The sequence below is a fragment of the Saimiri boliviensis genome, chromosome 12 (genome assembly GCF_048565385.1).
Source record: "Saimiri boliviensis isolate mSaiBol1 chromosome 12, mSaiBol1.pri, whole genome shotgun sequence".
NCBI lineage: Eukaryota > Metazoa > Chordata > Mammalia > Primates > Cebidae > Saimiri > Saimiri boliviensis.
The window spans coordinates 111,327,201-111,345,662 of NC_133460.1; the positions used below are offsets into that span (position 1 = coordinate 111,327,201).

General features: G+C 45.6%; 1 protein-coding gene across 3 annotated transcripts in view; it reads left to right on the plus strand.

Annotated features, from left to right (window-relative positions):
* DOCK1 (dedicator of cytokinesis 1) overlaps positions 1 to 18,462 on the plus strand; it is a 535,347-nt gene that overhangs the window by 339,241 nt on the left and 177,644 nt on the right. Inside the window, exon 30 of one of the 3 annotated variants that reach the window (XM_074383077.1) lies at positions 1,913 to 16,835. The exons of the other annotated variants lie outside the window; for them this stretch is intronic. Coding sequence (XP_074239178.1) covers positions 1,913 to 2,039 — 127 coding nt within the window. The 3' untranslated portion in view covers positions 2,040 to 16,835. Of the gene's footprint in view, positions 1 to 1,912; positions 16,836 to 18,462 lie in introns of those variants that run through there. 3 annotated transcript variants of the gene reach the window in all.

Consider the following 18,462-nt stretch of genomic DNA (forward strand, 5'->3'; position numbering starts at 1 on the left):
TGGAGATCACTGTGGGTTCATGTGCAGTTGTAGGAAGTCATAGAGATCTTGTCTGTAAGGGAGTGGATGATGCCATTCACCGATCTTACTCAGATTCCCTCAGTTTAATTTGTATTCGTTAGTGTTTGTATGGGGTTGTACACCATTTCATCACATGCATATGCTGTGGACTCCACTGCAGTGAAGCTGCCGAGCATTTCCATTACCACAATGTTCCTCTGGTTGTCCAATGATAGTCACATATACCTCTCCTCTGCACCACTCCACCGTCCCTAAGCTCTCACAACCACTCATTCGTTCTTCATTTGTATAATTGCTTCATTTCAAAAATGTTATATAAATGCAATCATACAGTATGTAACCTTTCAGCACTGGCTGTTTGCACTTTGCTTAATTCACTGGAGATCCATTTAGGTTCTTGCTTGTATCAATAGCTTAGTCCTTTTTATTGCTGGGTAGTATTCCGTGGTATGCCTGAACAAAGCGTGATGAACCGTTTTCCTGTGGAAGGACGTCTGGGCTATCCCCAGTTTGTGGCTCTTATGAGTGAAGCTGCCACCAGCCTTCATGCGTCAGTTTCTGGGTGCACATAAGTTCTTCATTTCAGCGGTATAAATGCCTTGCTGGACAAATGCTGGGTTGTCGGGTAATGGCACATTTCGTTTCATAAGAAACTGCCAATCTGTGTCTGTGCCATTTTACATCCCCCCCAGCAGTGTGAGTGATTCGGTGTGTCTGCATCCAGCGTTTGCTCTTGACACTGTTTTTTATTTTAGCCATGCTCGTAGGTACATAGTGTAACTCCCTAGGATGTGAATTTGCATTTTCTTTGATGGCTTTGCCTCTTTTTAATGCCTGTGATCCTTCCCTTGGACAAATCCACAGCAGCACAGCCTCTCCTTTGACCTCCCTGGGTTTTGCTGCTTTCCAGGGCAGCGGGGACAGCTTGGCCTTGTGTGCTGCCGCTGCAGGATTCCTGCAGACCTCCCTGAGGGGTGAGCACGAGGGAGGGAGCGTTGTCCACCCGCATCAGATGTTACTGAGGTTAAAGTCTCTTTCCACACATCGAAGACAGCATTGGAGAATAGAAGGTGAGGAAGCCCTGGAGAGCCTGGTGTAGCTGTACCCTTAGGCCTGGCCCAGGGAGCAGAGTGGGGGTCCTGGCCTCTTCTCCTCCTCACCCTTCCACCTACTGGGTGTCTTTAAATTATTCTTGTGGCCATCTCTCAGCTTCTGAGTCCTCATCTAGAAAATATTAGACGTGGGCCGGGCACAGTAGTGCACGCCTGCAATCCCGGCATTTTGGGAGGCTGAGGCAAGCGGGTCAAGGCCCGTGTGAATGCTCGTTCTCTGCCTCCTGACTCCTCCACATGTGGACCCGACCTTCTCTGGGTCTCCCAGCACAGCGCCACGTCCTTGCTCTCAGGCTGTGGATTCCATGGCCCTGGGTGACCACTGCTCCAACAAAGGTCAGGTGCGATGTGCATTCATGGTGCTCCTACTCAGAGGGTCTCCTGCTTAGGAAGACATCATCAAATACTACTTATTTTATGATTTAAAAAAAAAAAATTGAGAGGCTGTTTCTCATTGAAATATCAAGGCTGCATCATTCTCTCTTCCTGCTTCACTGTCTTCCTCTTATCGCCAACCCTGTGCTACATGAGGGTGGCTGCCATGCTCGCCATGCAAAGCCGCACCGTCATTAAGTAAGTGGTGTGGAGCTCAACCCTGGGAGTGCAGTGGTTCTGGTTTGCTTCTCCAGAGACCCTGTCCAGCTTCTCTTGGGATATTCTGTTGTTCCTAGGGTGAGCAGGTGGCTTGATCCACACTTCCTGGAATCATGAATAATTCGCTGCAAACCAGGGGCAACCTTCCCTGGCCAGTGTCCTTACTCACTGGTACCCCTCTGCAGGGCACGGCGCCTGACGGAGGAACTCACCCTGCAGCAGCAGGTTGGTGCAGTGGCATTTTGGACCGAAGCCTTTGCATCTTGGAAACGGAAGAGGGTCTATTGTTTGGAGGACAGGGAAACTCTGTAGGGAGAAGCCACCAGCGCTCAGCGTCCTCTCAGCGGTTGATTCGATGAGAATTCTGAGGATGAAGTTCACCTTGGTGGTAGTAAAGTCCACCTTGTTCTCCTGTCCATTGTGTACACAGGCTGCAGCTGGAAAGATGTCTTGATAAGGGAAGCAGCCTAAATGTAAAATCCCTACACTTTATTTTCTGTTTTATATAAAATGTTATCCCAAACTGTCTAATCAAGAATTCCAGCACTCTGAGGCCAAGTTGTTGAGTAGACAGTGTTTCCTCCATGGGAGCTTCCTGCTGAAAAATGATGTGTGCCTGTGCTCATCTGTGTGTGTGCTTGCATGTGTGTGCATGTGTGTGTACCCGTGCTCATCTGTATGTGTGCATGTGTGTGTACCTGTGTTATTGTGTGTGTTTGCATGTGTGTGCATGTGAGTGTGTGTGTGCATGTGTGTACCCGTGCTTATCTGTGTGTGTGCTTGCATGTGTATGCATGTGTATACCCATGCTCATCTGTGTGTGTTTGCATGTGTGTGCATGTGTGTGTGCATGTGTGTATACCCGTGCTCATCTGTGTGTGTTTGCATGCGTGTGCATGTGTGTGTGTGCACATGTGTACCCATGCTCATCTGTGTGTGTGCTTGCATGTGTGTGCATGTGAGTGTGTGTATGCATGTGTGTTTACCTGTGCTCATCTGTGTGTGTGCATGTGGGTGTGGGTGTGTGTACCTGTGCGTTGAGGTGTTGGTTGCAAGTAAACGCACTTTCATTTACAGAGATTCTGACTCTTAGAAGCTCAAACAAATCAATATTCCTATCCAAGTTGATTCCCAAGCCCACACAGCACAAGAGTCAGCCACGGAGGAGGCATTTTAGGTCCCAATCAGAGTCGGTCACTGATAACTGTAACTTTTATTCCCGCATCCTTCTGCCCCCATCTGCCCCTTATGTGAAATAAACAACATGAACGGTTGGAAGCTGCATCAGGTGGGCCTTTGAAGAAGGTTATTGCCTCCATGTGGTCAGATACTTGAAACTGTCTGGAGACAGCTGGACAGGGTCTCTGGAGAAGCAAACCAGAACCATCACACTCCCAGGGTTGAGCCCCACACCACTTACTTAATGACGGTGTGGCTTTACATCGTGGCCAGTGTGGCAGTCCTCTTCGTGTAGTGCAGGGGTTGGCTGTAGGAGGAAGGCAGTGAAGCGGGAAGAGAGAATGATACGGCCTGATGTTCCAGCTGAAAACAGACTCTTAAAAAAATCACAAAATAAGTAGATTTTGATGCTGCCTTCCTAAGCGGGAGACTCTTGGAGTAGGCGCACCGTGAATAAAAGCAGTTGGAGCAGTGCTCACCCAGGCCCTTAGGTATTCTTTGACACCTTTGCTTCAGTGCCAGCTTCAAAATGAAGGTGACATCACTTTCCCTGTAGGCACCATTCTTTGTGAGGCGTTGCACGTTCACATTCTGGAGCTGAGGATGAGCTAACATGGGGCGTGCCTCCCAGCGCCAGGCACTGCTGTGGGGACATCACGTGCCACCACATCCCTAATACCCTCAGCAGCCCTCTGGGACAGCCGCTGTGTTTATGCCCACTTTACACATGGGAAAATTGAGGCTTGGAAGTTGAGTCACTTGCCAAAAGACACAGAGCCGGGCAGGGTTAGTGCCAAAATTTAAATCCAGAGCATCCACCCCAGAGCCATGCCTGAGCCGCCCAGCTACCCTGCCTTGTGGTCTTAAATAGGTCTCCTATTTCCCAAGAGAATATTATGAGTTTTTGTTTTGTTTTTATCTGAGTGTCCTTAAAACATGACACAGCTTTTCCACAAGCCTTACTGCTTACATGAGTGAATTTTGAGCATGGAAGTCATTACATTGCTACTTATCTTTGTGCACCTTTAGAAGTGTATGCACCATTTATTAATGTGCTTCAGACGAGCAAATCTTGCTGTGCAGTCTAGAAAAATAATGTCCCCCCAGTATTGTCATAAAGTAATCTCCTTATGGAAATTACAGATACCATATTCTGTGTCTTTATCTACTTGCCATATATATCTATATATATTGCCTCTTACTTCATAGATTAATATTTTATATGTTGCCAGACTTCCCTGCTCCCTCCACGTCTTAACAAGTACCAGAAACTTCCTTGCCTCAGCTGGGTGAGCAGTGGTTCTTGAAGCTTCTGGAGTCTGTATTTCAGTTTTAATCGCACAGTTGGACATGCGGTTTTACCACCTATGGCTTAGAAATTGACAAAATCAGCCTCTGCGGTCTCTTATATATTTGTGTGCTTGTTTATCTTTGTCTCTGTGAACATACCTTTCCTCGATAACATGGGGCTTGTAAAATGTAATTAAAGGCAATGTCTATTAGTTTTTGTGATACAACTTGTAAATCAGGAATCAAAGTTAGAGGTTTTAATGAATATCCCAAAGGACGGCGTTCACTTGGTTGTTATGTTCAAGATAGAAACTGATTGGCAATGGCCTGACATTATAGCTCTGCTCTAGGATATGAGAGTGCCAGATGGCAAGATGACATTTAAGATAAGCACAGCACAGAAAGAGTAGAAGCGTGCTTGTGTGCTAGCACCCAGAAGTGCTTTATAATATTCCCAGAGGGGAGCAGCTGCTAAGTTTTCTTTGAAGCTCTTGGGTTCTGCTGGAAGCACAGACCTTTCCCTGTTGGCACCTACGTGCCGGTATCCATCCTGGGACTCTTTATTAGCTGACTTTCTGAGATTCACACTCTGTGTGTGCAGCATCGTCTGATGGCCAGCAGTCATAGCATGGCTGGCACAGAGTTCTCCTTGGCTAGTAATGAGAATGTGACCAATTGCTTGAATTTTGGTGTCTCTTCTAGTCCTAGGGTTTGATGTAGGGTTCCATTGGGGTGCTTGAGTTTATATACTAATAACCCCTACTAGAATTTGAAGTGATAGGAGTGACCTGGTAGGAAGTGAATCTGTCAGGTAAACCGAATCCCTTTTTCCCTTTTTCACCTCGAATAAACCATTTCTTTCTTTTTTTTGGCGGGGTGGGGCGCGGGGATGGAGTCTCGCTCTGTCACCCAGGCTGGAATGCAATGGCGTGATCTCAGCTCACTGCAACCTCTGCCTGCCGGGTTCGAGCGATTCTCCTGCCTCAGCCTCCAGAGTAGCTGGGATTACAGGCACACATCCCCACACCTGGCTAATTTTTGTACTTTTAGTAGAGACAGAGTTTCACCATGTTGGTCAGGCTGGTCTCAAACTCCTGACCTCGTGATCCACCTGCCTCAGCCTCCTAAAGTGCTGGGATTACAGGCGTGAGCCACTACGCCTGGCCGAAGAAACCATTTCTTATTAACTGCTTTCCTTTTGTTTGAGAAAGGCATTGCGACAACATGCAGTGGGTGGGAGAGAGGACAGTACTGACTGTAATTTTTCCTGTTTTTGGAGTTGGACTTTATTGTTCATATTGACTACATAGCATGGAACAAAACCTTATCCACAGTTGTCAACTACTCAAGACTTCTAACAGAGTTTTTAGAAATTCAGCTACTCGGTTCACCTCTTCCCTAGTCCTCCCTGCCTGCTGTCCCCTCTGCTCTCAGGATAAGAAAGCAGTGAAACCAGCACTTGCATTTTCTCAGAGCGAGTGTAGTTTGCAACTGTGATTATCCATTGCTTTAAGGTGTTCCTCTCTGTTGGTGTAGGTTTTGTGTTTTACACTTCCGGTTCTCTTCCATGGTAGGCTGGAACCTACTGGAAATAATGATTAGAGGTTTGTAGCCCACACACTTTCATAGAGGACTTGGTATGTCTTGCAAGTAAACGTTCTAAGAACATAAACATAGAATATGTAAAATCACAGAGAAAACGATGCTTTCTAGAAGTCAAAACACTCAGAGCTAACTGCAAGACAAAACATAAAGGCAAATAAGGTGGTTGCCAGGTTCTCACTGGATGGGGAAAATGATCCTTGCCATTTATAAGGGGAAACTGGCAATTTACAATGTACTTTTTTCTTTTTCTTGTTTTTCCTGAGACAGGGTTTCACTCTGTTGCCCAGGCTGGAGTACAGTGGCATGATCATGGCTTACTGCTGCCCTTACCTACTGGATTCAAGCAATCCTCCAAGCTGAGCTTTCTGGGTAGCTGGGACTACAGCCACATACTACGGCACCCAGCTAATTTTTTGTGGGTTTATTTTTTTGGAGAGATGGAGTTTTGCCCTATTGCCCAGACTGGTCTCGAACTCCTGAGCCCAAGCGATCCACCCACCTTGTCCTCCCAAAGTGCTGGGATTACAGGCATAAGCCATTACAGCTGGCCATGATGTAGATCTTTATATAGGAGATATTGATCAAGAGAAGATCATAGGGAAGGAATCCGTTGAGTAATCAAAATTCTACCCATAGAAAACAGAAGAGATTATTATTTCAATTAGGAAATGCATTAGATGTTACCAGTTAGCTTGTTGGTTGTAATACGGGTTGGTTGTTATCAGACCTGTTTGAAAGACTAGCTCATCAAATGAAGGGGATTTCGGTGACCTGCCCCATTTAGTCATGTCTAATCATTGACCATTTGAACATTAGAGACTGTCAGTCAAAAACTATTGTTCGGTTTTGTCGTATCTGCAATCAGTTAATCTTAGACTTGTCCTTTCCAGCTTCGAAGTTTCACCCCTATTTGGGGTTTGTGATATCATGTTGCTATTTATTTCCAGTGTCTATGTGTTACTCATTTAAAAAAAAAAAAAAAGAAACAAAAAAGGAAAAAGCATGGCATATGGAAACCGTCCCAGAACAGATCAGGATGATGCTTGCAGTCTACAAAGGGTGGAGGATGTTCATGTCTCGACCACATTTTGACGATCACCTTGGCTTATTTCTCTGTGGCCTCTCCTCTTCTCCCCACGATTCATCCTTCTTTCAACCAGGAGGTGTTTTCCTCAACCCATTGGCGCAGCACATTACGTTTTCACCAGCCTGACGCACATGATGTATATGGACACACTCATACCACATGCAGCTCCTTTCATGAGGAAAGTCTTCCATGCTTATTTTTGTAATTTAACGATTTCTCCCCTTTTAAATATAATACATTTCCTCACTCATAAATAGTGTCTACCAGATGTATCAGAGTCCAGGATGGCAAGCTCCCCGATATTCCTGCCAAAATTAATTTGGCTTCTAGTCAGGACAGGAAAAGGTCTTGAGCCCTAGAAAGGGATTCCGCCTTGAAGATGCCAGTTCCTTAAGGATAAGCCGTGTTCGTGCTCAGAAGGCGGATTTGCAGGACAGGCTGTTTACAGGACCTTTGCTCTTTGGTTTCATTGCCATGAAGGAATTTTAGTCCTCGGCTGCACTGAGCTGAGGGCTTGGATCAGAGAAAATGCACTACTTGCCTTAGGATGGGAGAGAGGCAAGAGTTCGTGGCCACGTGCAGGGGACCTGCCCCCAGGACTGTGGCACCAGTGGCAGCCTGTGGATGGCTGGATGAGGAGGACTGCGTGTTTTCCTTCCTGTTCTGCCTTCATCCAGAGAAGTACCTCTGCTTCCCAATTACGGGTGCATAGTTAAAAATTCTTTGTGCAGGTTGAAATCATGGTTATAAAGCATTTGGGGCTTGAGAAACTCTTAGATTATTGCTTCTTACCATCTTTTTTTCCTTTCTTTGAAATCTGGATTTTAGTTGATGTTGTGACTTCTCTTTTTTCTTTTTTGAGACAGAATTTCGCTCTTGTTACCCAGGCTGGAGTGCAATGGTGTGATCTCGGCTCACCACAACCTCCGCCTCCTGAATTCAGGCAATTCTCCTGCCTCAGCCTCCTGAGTAGCTGAGATTACAGGCACGCACCACCATGCCCAGCTAATTTTTTGCATTTTTAGTAGAGACAGGGTTTCACCATGTTGACCAGGATGGTCTCAATCTCTTGACCTCGTGATCCACCCGCCTCAGCCTCCCAAAGTGCTGGGATTACAGGCTTGAGCCACCGCGCCCGGCTGACTTCTCATTTAATTCATTTTTAAAATTGATTGGCTTACTATTGAGACTTAGCACATCCAGTGGCTTGATTTTAGGCATACTTTAGGACTTTTTTTTTCCTTTGAAACGGTATATAGCAGTTGTTGACAGAAACACTGTCACAGCACAACTAGCTAAGGACCAAAACCTCTGCCTCTCTCTCTCTCTCTCTCTCTCTCTCTGTGTGTGTGTGTGTATGTGTGTGTGTGTGCGTGTGCGTGTGTGTGTGTGTGTGTGTGTACTGCCTCTATGTTTTGCTTTGTGCCAAGAGATGTTTCATGCATAAAATAGAGAGAGCACTTGGCTTCGGTCCTTATAATATGAAATGGCTCCTCTGGCATTAAGTGCCAGTGGGATGTGACATTAACACCAGCCAGGTGCTCATGATAAAATGTGCATGGTCTCTGTGAATTTTATATGCATATATATATATATATATATATATATGTATGTATGTATATTTTATACATATATATACCTGTAGGTTTGGGGTTAAAAAAAAATAGGAATTCGAAGTCTGTGTAGTGAAAACATTCTGGAATGAAAATGTCCCTAGGGTTCTTCATACCTGCATTTTACTCCAGCTCGTGCACTTAATAATATTACTCTTTGAGCCTTCTTCCTCTCTAAGAAAACTGGCCTAATCTGAGGCATTTCACAGCCCAGAGTTCCTGGTTGGCAGGCACCAGGACTATAGGTCTGCTTCCTAGGTGGGCTAACTTGGGCTGTACCTGAGTGCGTTTCTGTGAAGCTTCCCAGAGAAACACATGAGACGTTTCTTTGGGGCTGTGTTGGCTGTTGCGATGCATCAGGATTTCGAGACAGACGCTGACTTGGATCCAGTGATAATGCTCTGGACCCAGCAGCAGGAAAAGGACCCACTGGGGCCGTGTTGCTGTGTCACTCATTTTAGTTTTCTTTCCAGGGGTTGCTTTTAGAGTGGATAGGGACATTGACAGTTCTCTCTCAGCAACTTTTGGGCCTAGATATGGTTGCAGATGGTGTATGAGAGCCTACCGCACCTTGGGCTGGAAACTGAGCTACACCCAAATGCGACCTGTTGCAGTTCTGTTCGTTCTTAAGGCGTGTTCATAAATTACTTCAGATACTTTCTGTAACAGTTATTCCGTGGCATATACGCTTTTGCTTTTTTTGTATTAGTTTGCTTAATAACTAAAACAAATAATTTCCAGAGATTTACCTGGTTGTTTATAACCAACGTATTGCACATAGCCTCGATATCTTAAACTGTGTGGTTTTATGTAGACGGCCTCTTTTAAATTTTTAATTCAGAGATGAAAAATCAACGTGCTCTCTAAGGAGTGGCAGTGATGAAGAGCTCTCAGCAGGACTCTTATTTAGGGAAGCTCGCTTTAGAGGAAAGTTTGAAAAGGGCACAATCTGTTTAAGAATTCTCAGAGGCCATGCACACCTCGTCAGGAGTGCCTGGCTGGTACCGATGCCACATCCCGCTGACACTCGATGCCGGAGGAGGCACTTCACGCTATGAGGACCGAAGCCAAGTGCCCTCTCTATTTTTTGCATGAGACATCTCTCCGCAGGCAGCAACATGGAGGAAAAACACTTTCTTACTGTCCTCCTTCAGGTCCTCTCATGCTAAGTTTTAACCTCCTGTGCTACTGGGACTTGGAAGAAAGTCTATGCAGTATAGGACCCTCTGGTATGATGCTTTTAGGTCTAGAACAGGAACAGGAGGACCAAGTTAACTGAGTCCTTGCTGGCTTGCCAGGCAGTGTCTTCCGTGTCTTTTTGGTAGCTCTCAAACAAGGACAGTTGTTTTCCCTAGAGGAAAATGGACAATGTCCAGACACATCGTTGTTGTCACAACGTCGGGGGAGAGGGCTGTTGGCATTTAGTGGGTAGAAACCAGGGATGCTGGTAAACATCTTTTCATGCAGGAGACAGCCCCCTGCCACAAAGAGTCATTTCATCCAAAATGTCAGTAGTGTCTCCATGTTATAGATGAAAAAAACAGAGTCTCAGTGATGCTAAGTAACTGTTAGAAATATATGTGATTTATGGCTGGGTGCGGTGGCTCATGCCTATAATCCCAGCACTTTGAATGTCCAAGGCTGGTGGATCACTTGAGGTCAGGAATTCAAGACCAGCCCAACCAATATGGCAAAACCCCTGTTTGTACTAAAAATCAAAAAGAAAAAAATTAACCAGGTATGGTGGCATGTGCCTGTAGTCCCAGCTACTTAGGAGGCTGAGACAGGAGAATTGCTTGAACCCAGGAGGTGGAGGTTGCAGTGCATGGAGATTGCGCCATTGCACCCCGGCCTGGGCAACAGGGCGAGATGTCGTCTCAGAAAAAAATAAGAAAGAAAGAAATACATGTGATTTATTGTAGTGACTCTCTTCTCTTTGTTTCCTCATTTCTCAGCCGCCTGTTGAAGATAGGAGGACGGGTCTTCACTTATTACAGGGGTGTCTGAGAATTGCAGACAGTTTCCCCAAGTCGCCCTGCCAGGTGCTCCAGTGTCTTTGTAGGAGATTCTGTGGGGTTTGGTTTGGGGTGGTTGAGAGTAAGATGACATTGGAATCACAGTAATGATTTTATACACCAGGGCTACCTCCAGTCCTGCCTGGCAGATGGGGCATGCATTGAAATATTAGCAAGTGCCTGTTCTTGGGGTGCTTGGGCTGCCAGCCTCTACAACCCCATTCTGCCGAGCCTGGGGTGAAGGAGTGGCCACAGGCCTTTCCTCTCTACCTCTCCCAGCCAGAGGCCACCTTCAGTACAAGGGTTGGGAGCTAGGCTCTGGAGTCAGCTTGTCAGGTCAAATCCACGCACCACCACTTGTTAGCTTTGTAAATTTAGTGTTTGGCAGATTTAGCCTGTGCTGTAGTTTCTCAAATTAGAGGCAGAAGTCAAGGCTTGCTGGAGTGTTTAGGGGGAATAAATGAGAAAGTGCATGAGGGTGCCTTGTTCAGAGCCTGACCTGCAGTGACCTTGCAATAGGTGGTGTTTGTGGCCACCTCCATTTTCATGAAGATAACCGTAATATGATTGTTTGACATTGTCCCTCTGAGTCTGAGAATTGAGGCCACAGGTAAGAGTTTGAAGCATAGACATTGCCTTGGAGATTCAGAGCACTTAGTACATGTATTGAGAAATTATATTAGAAAGAAATATAGTTCTTTGCTTTCTTAGATTCACTCTCCTCTTGTGAGGATATTTGTTTATATTCAAATTAGAGTTTTCCTTGATTTATAGGTAATTAAGTCAACCCACTTGGCTTGCTATTTTCCTGGAAGTAGCATTTGTAAATTGCTTTACATGACATGACTGACACACTGTCAAGCAGAGGTCTTGTGCAGTTGTCTCTGTTCAGAAGCTGGTCACCAAAATGGTGTTCCTGTCTGCCTTGGCATCTTAGAAGGACAGAGCTGCAGTCCCCAGAGAGGATCCCACATCCCTCATGTGCAGATGAGGTTCTGAGATCAGGGGGTTGAATGAGTGGCTCCAGGCCCCCTGTGTGAGTAGCAAGGCACACTGCAGAACTGGTTGCTCTTAAGCGCCATCCAAGGCCAGGCATGTAAAATGTGGACAGTGACACCCACCATCCATGCAGCTCCTTGGGAAGCCCCATTGGCACAAGAGGAATGAGCTTGCCAAGGAGGTCATCAGTGAATGAAGGCCGGCTCCTGACCATGCTTAGTTTTGATAACAGTAAGTGACACTGTCTACAGAGCCTGACAGGAACTGGGGACTCCACCTGCCTCCTCTCCTTCTCCCACCCTCCTGCCAATCATATGCAGGACCCGTTGGATAGGATGGAGTTCTGAAGCCGGCTCCCCAGAGCTCCCTGCGAGCTGTTGTCCTTTGCTCCTGTGGCAGGGGTGTCTTCCTCTCAAATCAGTGTGCCTCTCAGCCCTGACCACACCTCCACAGGCTCAGTTGTTCTTGCAAGAAAAGCTAAGCAGGGACTTCCAAACGTTTTTGAACAAAACTCCAAGGAAGAAAAACGTTTCCAATCAGGGCTTGGTGCACCTCCCACCCCCATCAAGGTGTAACTGAGTGAGAATTCCTTACTATGTAGAGCACTTCCATGGTTTTATTCTGTTCTGTTCTGTTCCATCTCATCCATTCTATTCCTTTTCACTTAATAAATAAATATAATTTTGCATTCTACCCCTTCTATTGATTTCATGCTCCACTGAATGAATCACAGCTGATGCCAGCCTGTGCCACCCAGAACACATAAAGCGCATGGCTGAGCTCTCTTCCTTCCTCCCTCCATTCCACTTTCCCAGTGTCCTTGCCTGTGTGTGCCATGGTGATTATTTTTCATCTGAGCCACTCTCAGGGGTGTACAGTGGTGTGGAGGCAGCGGAGCTGTGTGTCTTCACCTTCTGTAGGAGCTGCCACCTTCCTTTCCAGCAAGACTGCAGAGAAGGCTTCACTGTTGTCCAGAGTTTGATTCTACCTTTTTACACATCCCCGCCCGCCAAGCAGTGTTCACGTCGCTGCGTAGTCTCAGTCATACTTTATACCATCAGACTGATTTTTCTTTATCCAGTCTGATGGTGTGTAGTGCGATTATGTTAAACTCACCTTTCCTTGATATCTGATTGGGTTGAGTACATTTTTTTATGAGAAATTATCATCATTTTTATTTTCTCTTGTATTCAAGCCTCTTGTCCCTTTTTTCGATGCTTACAAGGGTTATATGTGTGTGTGTGTGTGTGTGTGTTCTGGGGTGTGTGTGTGTGTGTGTTCTGGGGTGTGTGTGTTCTGGGGTGTGGGTGTGTGTGTGTGTGTTCTGGGGTGTGTGTGTGTGTGTATGTGTGTTCTGGGGTGTGTGTGTGTGTATGTGTGTGTTCTGGTGTGTGTGTGTGTGTGTGTGTTATGGGGCGTGTGTGTGTGTGTGTGTTCTGGGGTGTGTGTGTGTGTGTGTGTGTGTGTTTTGTGTGTGTGTGTGTGTGTGTGTGTGTTCTGGGGTGTGTGTGTGTGTGTGTGTGTGTTCTGGATAAGATCCCTGGGTCAGGTATGTGTGCTGTAGATATCTTTCTCTGCTCCATGACTGCAGGTTTTCTTTTTGTCTCTTAATAGCGTTTTTTGTTGGATGACATTTAAAATTTCTTTTGAAGATGCTTGTAGAAAGAAACTGAATGGACCCACCTGCTGGCGACTATCTGGGTAGCAAGGCTCAGCATCCTTGCTGTGTGGAAGCTTCACGAAATGCCATTAAAAAATGAAATTATCTTGAAAATCAAACATGCAGTTCCACCATTCTTTATCAAGCTCCTGCTATTTTTTCAACACAAAATAGGAAATAAAGTGGAATACACTGTCTCCATCTTCAAGAAAGCCTGTCTGTGATATGCTTAAATTTTTAAAAATTCACATGTGTAATACATCTTCAGGTCTATAAAGAAATGATAATATTTTTATTTTCTCCATGGAATCAAAGTGTTTACCGCACCGTGACATTTTGCATGCAAGACCTTTCTTTGTGACACTTACTATTTGTCACGTGCCTCTGTGCATGGGTCTTTGACATTCAGCGAGGGAATCTCTTCTGAACTTCTCAATGGTTGCACCATGGGCTGTCCCATTATCCAGCACACAGTAGGTGCTCAATAGGCAGTGACTGTGTAACTGCCAGGCTGAAAGAAAGCATGTCCCCAGGAAATGTTCTTTATCACAAAGTTAATCAATGAAATACATGGAGTACTTTCGTCGCTGTTCCTTTTGGAGAATAAAATGCAGTTACCCTTTTTTATATTTTTGTATCCACAAAGAAAGAATTGCAGCTATAAATATGCAGTGAACAAATACCTCTTATTCTCTTGAAGATCTATTAGCCAGAGCTAATTCCTTAATTGAATGTTGTTCTAAATTTACCACCAAAATGCACGAGGGCAATGTATGTTTCTACGTTCCAGCCAACATCACAGCGGCAGGTCTTCCAGCGGCAGGGAGGCTGCTATGCAGGAAGACTTGCTGTTTTGTGGTCAACCTTTCCAATAAGACTTCAGAAAAGGGTTTTTACTTAATACTGTACCTGTCAGATTCCCAGAGCTGCAAGTAAATTGAAGATACAAATTATGTTGTGAAGGGAAATATTTTGTGTTCTTCTGCAGTTTGGTTGATTTAGGAAGAAAATGAACTCTGACAGCTTGATCTTTTCAGTTCAGTGGATTCTAATGATTCAAAGCAAAAGCCCCACACTGAAGCCTCTTTCCTCCATGCTCTGGCAGAGATGCCACTGTGAGCTGTTCTTCAGACTCAAATCTCGGCGACCACTGGCTCCATGTCATGGACACACAGAGTCCTAGGAAGACATAGATTGTGCTAAAGGCTAATATTTGTAAATATAAATATTAACCATCCCCAGAAAGGGAAGGAGTTCTTTTGCTGTCTGACTGGATGGGCAGCTTTTAGCACTTGCCACTTTTCTCAGTATGCAATCTATTTTTTATAGACAGAAAAGATTTCTTTTTTTAGTTTTTCTGGTTTGTTGCTGTTGCTTCAGTGATATTGCTTGGCAGAAAAAGTTGGAGGACCACCCCTGCATTAGTCTGTTTTCACAATGCTGATAAAGACATACTCAAAACTGGGCAATTACGAAAGAAACCACTCAACCACTTACAGTGGTTCTGTTGGCTGGGAAGGCATCAGCATCATGGCAGAAGTTGAAAGACATGTCTCACATGGCAGCAGACAAGAGAAGAGAGCTTGTGCAGGGAAACTTTTCTTTTTAAAACTGTTAGATCTTGTGAGACTTATTCACTATCATGAGAACAGAACAGCACAGGCCTGCCCCCACGATTCAGTTACTTCCTACCAGATTCCTCCCATAACACGTGGGAATTCAAGATGAGATTTGGGTGGGGACACAGCCAAACTATATCAGCCCCTTTTCCTCTTCTCTTCTGTGATCATGCTGGATGGCCTCACCTTCTCTTTTTATTCTTTGTGTCAGCGTAAAACACTAAAATGAAGTTTCCTCCAAGAGCCGAAAGATCAGAAGTTAACAAATTGAATTCTGCAACTGAGAGGCAGTGGGTGGGATGCATGTTTTGGAAAGGTGGGTGAGTTGTAGGGCTGGGCTCCTTGGACTGAGACTGAACCATAAATACCTCCCACTTTGGTACTGCTTTGAGGAGTTTCCCAGCATTCACCCTTCACCCTTTTGCTGTGTGCCTTCCTTTGCCTTAGCTGAGGAAGTCTAGGCAGCTGTGTGGGATTCGATAAGTGGCAGCTTCAGCTTTGACCCTGGCAGTCCCCCGCTCCCTGCTAACCCCAAGCTGGCTCCTTGCAGCTATCCCCAATATCCCTCAGAATATGGGAGCAGAAATCTGATTGGATTCTTCAGACTGAATGTTATTGCTGCTCAAAGGTAAATGGGCATCTCATTGCTATCTGTTGCCACACCATATTGTGCAGAAGGTATTTTTAATTAGCTATTAGCACCTGGGTTTGATGGCTCACACCTGTAATCCCAGCACTTCGGGAGGCTGAGGTGGGCAGATTGCCTGAGCTCAGAAGTTCGAGTCAACCCTGGGCAACATGATGCAACCCCATCTCTACTAAACATACAAAAAATCAGACAGATGTGATGGTACGCACCTGTAGTCCCAGCTACTTGGGAGGCTGAGGCAGGAGAACTGCTTAAACCTGGGTCTCGGAGGTTGCAGTGAGCTGAGGTCATGCCGCTGCACTCCAGCCTGGGTGATAGAGCAAGACCATCTCAAAAAGAAAAAAAAAAAAAGCTAATAGCCTGCAGATGATTTGGAAATGGGACCTAAAAAGCAAGCCGATTAATGGATAGATGTATTTATTTATGATACTCAGCCTAAGAAGCTGGATTTAGAATAAACTGTTTCTTATGAGATACGCTTGGGGGTAAACATGCTCTGCATGTAATTCACAGGGCCTGGCATTTCAGAGCAGTATTCACATAATTGCGTGTCTGCTGTGAATCGTGAGCTCCCACATAGAGTGCTTGATAAAGTGAGTTTCGAATACTGACACAAACAGTAGAGAAAGGGCATGTCCTGATGCTGGTTTCCATTCGTACTCTGCTTGGAGCTTGGATTTGGGGTGGTGTTTTAGCTTAAAGAAGCCATGTATACCTCCAGTGAGAGAGGAACTTTTGGGTGAAGAGGGACTGGAGGGAACCCATGGAACAGAAAAAAGGCTGGGCTTGCTGTAATAGCCTGCATTCATTTAGAGATGAAAAGTTGCTGGAAACTTTAAAACAGCAATGCTGTCACTGCCTGATGTTTTTCAGAGACTGTTTGGGCCACTGCAGAGCTCAGGGAGTAGGAGATTTGTGTGCAAATTGGAGGCCCAGTGAGGAACCCTGGGGATAAAGTAGACAAGTGATGGCCATGTCTGCGGCTAAAGCAGTCACTGGGCAGAGGAAAACGATGAGAGATGTGGGTGCGTTTTGGAGGCCACATGAACCTGTGCAAACTAGATGTAAGAAGTGAAGACAGGCCGGGCACCGTGGCTCACACCTATAATCCCAGAACTTTGGGAGGCCAAAGCGGGTGGATTGCGAGGTCAAGAGATCAAGACCATCCTGGCCAACATGGTGAAACCCCGTTTCTACTAAAAATACAAAAGCTAGCGATGCATGGTGGCTCATGCCTGTAGTCCCAGCTACTCTGGAGGCTGAGGCAGGAGAATCGCTTGAACCCAGGACACAGAGGTTGCAGTATACTAAAGTCGTCTCATTGCACTCCAGCCTGGTGACAGAGCGAGATTCTGTTTCAAAAAAAAAAAAAAAAAAAACAGTGAAGAAAAATGAATAGTCAAGCAAAACTCTTAATATTTTTAGTTTGAGCCAAAAGTGATTGGTGGAATGTTTAATGATAAAGAAGCAGGCTTGCAAGGTGGGAGTGTTCCTGATCTCTGTTTTGGCCTAGAGCCGTGTTTCTCAACCTTTTTTATTTATTTATTTTTTCCCATTATGACCCTCCTAAGGAGAGGAGTAAATTAAATTTAAATGTAATTAACAAGGGAAATTAAATGCTAAGAAATAAGAATTTGTGGGGTAGGGTATGCTTTGGGGAACCACAAACAGAGTAAGATCTAAAATGTTATCTGACCCCCTCCCAAGAATAAATTTCACACGCTTAGTGGAGATGTTTCCCCCTCTGTGGGTGTGTGGCCTGGTTCATTCTGAGGTGCCCAGGAGGTGGCCGGATAGAGAAGTTAAGCTAGCAACTGGAAATTCAACACTGATGTTCAGAAGAATGGTAAGGATAGAAGGTACCATTTGGGATGCCATTAGCATTTAGATGATGATATTTAGGCCACTTGGGGAGCAGTGTCACTAGAGAAGAGAAGACAACCCAGTCTAATGCCCCAGGGCACTTTGATATCTGGGGTTAGCAGTAGAAGATAAGTCAGCAAAGGAGACCAAGAGCAGGAGTCAGTAATAGAGGAAAAAAATCCAGGAGAGAGAAGACACTGTTGGATTCCTGAGAGAGATTCCTCTCGTTAACAAAGTAACCAGAGGATTTTGCCACATAGAGGTCACTGCTCACATGGACCAGAGCTGCCTCAGTGGAGTAGAATGGCAGAGGAGGAGGCCAGCCTGCTGTGGGGCACGGAGGAAGGTCTGGAAGGAGGTAGGCACCCTGGCTGGGGGCACTCATTGGGTTTTCATGGCGCTCAGGGTCAGACAGATGGTGTGTCGGAAGCTGTGATACCTGGAGAGTTTGTAGGTATTTGCTGTTGATTTAGGGCACGTTGGGAATACTCTGGAGAGGAGAGGATGATGGGTGAAGGTGGGAACACGGGTGGAGGAGGTTCATGGGGGAAGTGAGTTCTAGAGGAAAGGGATGGCAGAGGAAGGGCTGGCCTGGCGAGGAGCAAGGTCAGGTGGTTTGTTGTATCAGGAGGTACAGGTGTCAACCTGTGTGTGGATGTAGGTGGAGGTTGGATGATGGAAAAAACCCGGTATGGTTTCTGCCTTCTTACTGTAGTATGAAGTCAGGTAATTAGTGAGAAGGGGTGCAGAGAATAGTCAAATATTATGATCTCTCTATATCTCTAGGATGGCCATATTAATATTTCACCTCTTACCAATTTCCCCGCTAATGCCCACGCATGGCATACAGGCCAAGTTGGCGATTCCTGCGGCTCATGCTGCCTTATTACGTAATGCCCTGGAGAGGCCTCACAAGTAGAAGAGTTGAAAACGATAGATTGCTTTAAATAACTCATGCTAAATCATCCTCCTGTGAACATTTCTCGACGGATCTTGTCTTTTAAGCTTCAACAAACCCTATTAGCCATCAAAATCCTCCAGTCTCTCAAAATAGCCCTCATCAAACTTGCTCCCACATGCTTGCGTCATGTCTGGGTGGCCACTGGAGAGGCTGGGCGGGGATGCTGGCTGTGCACCTACAGACCAGAGCCCCTGG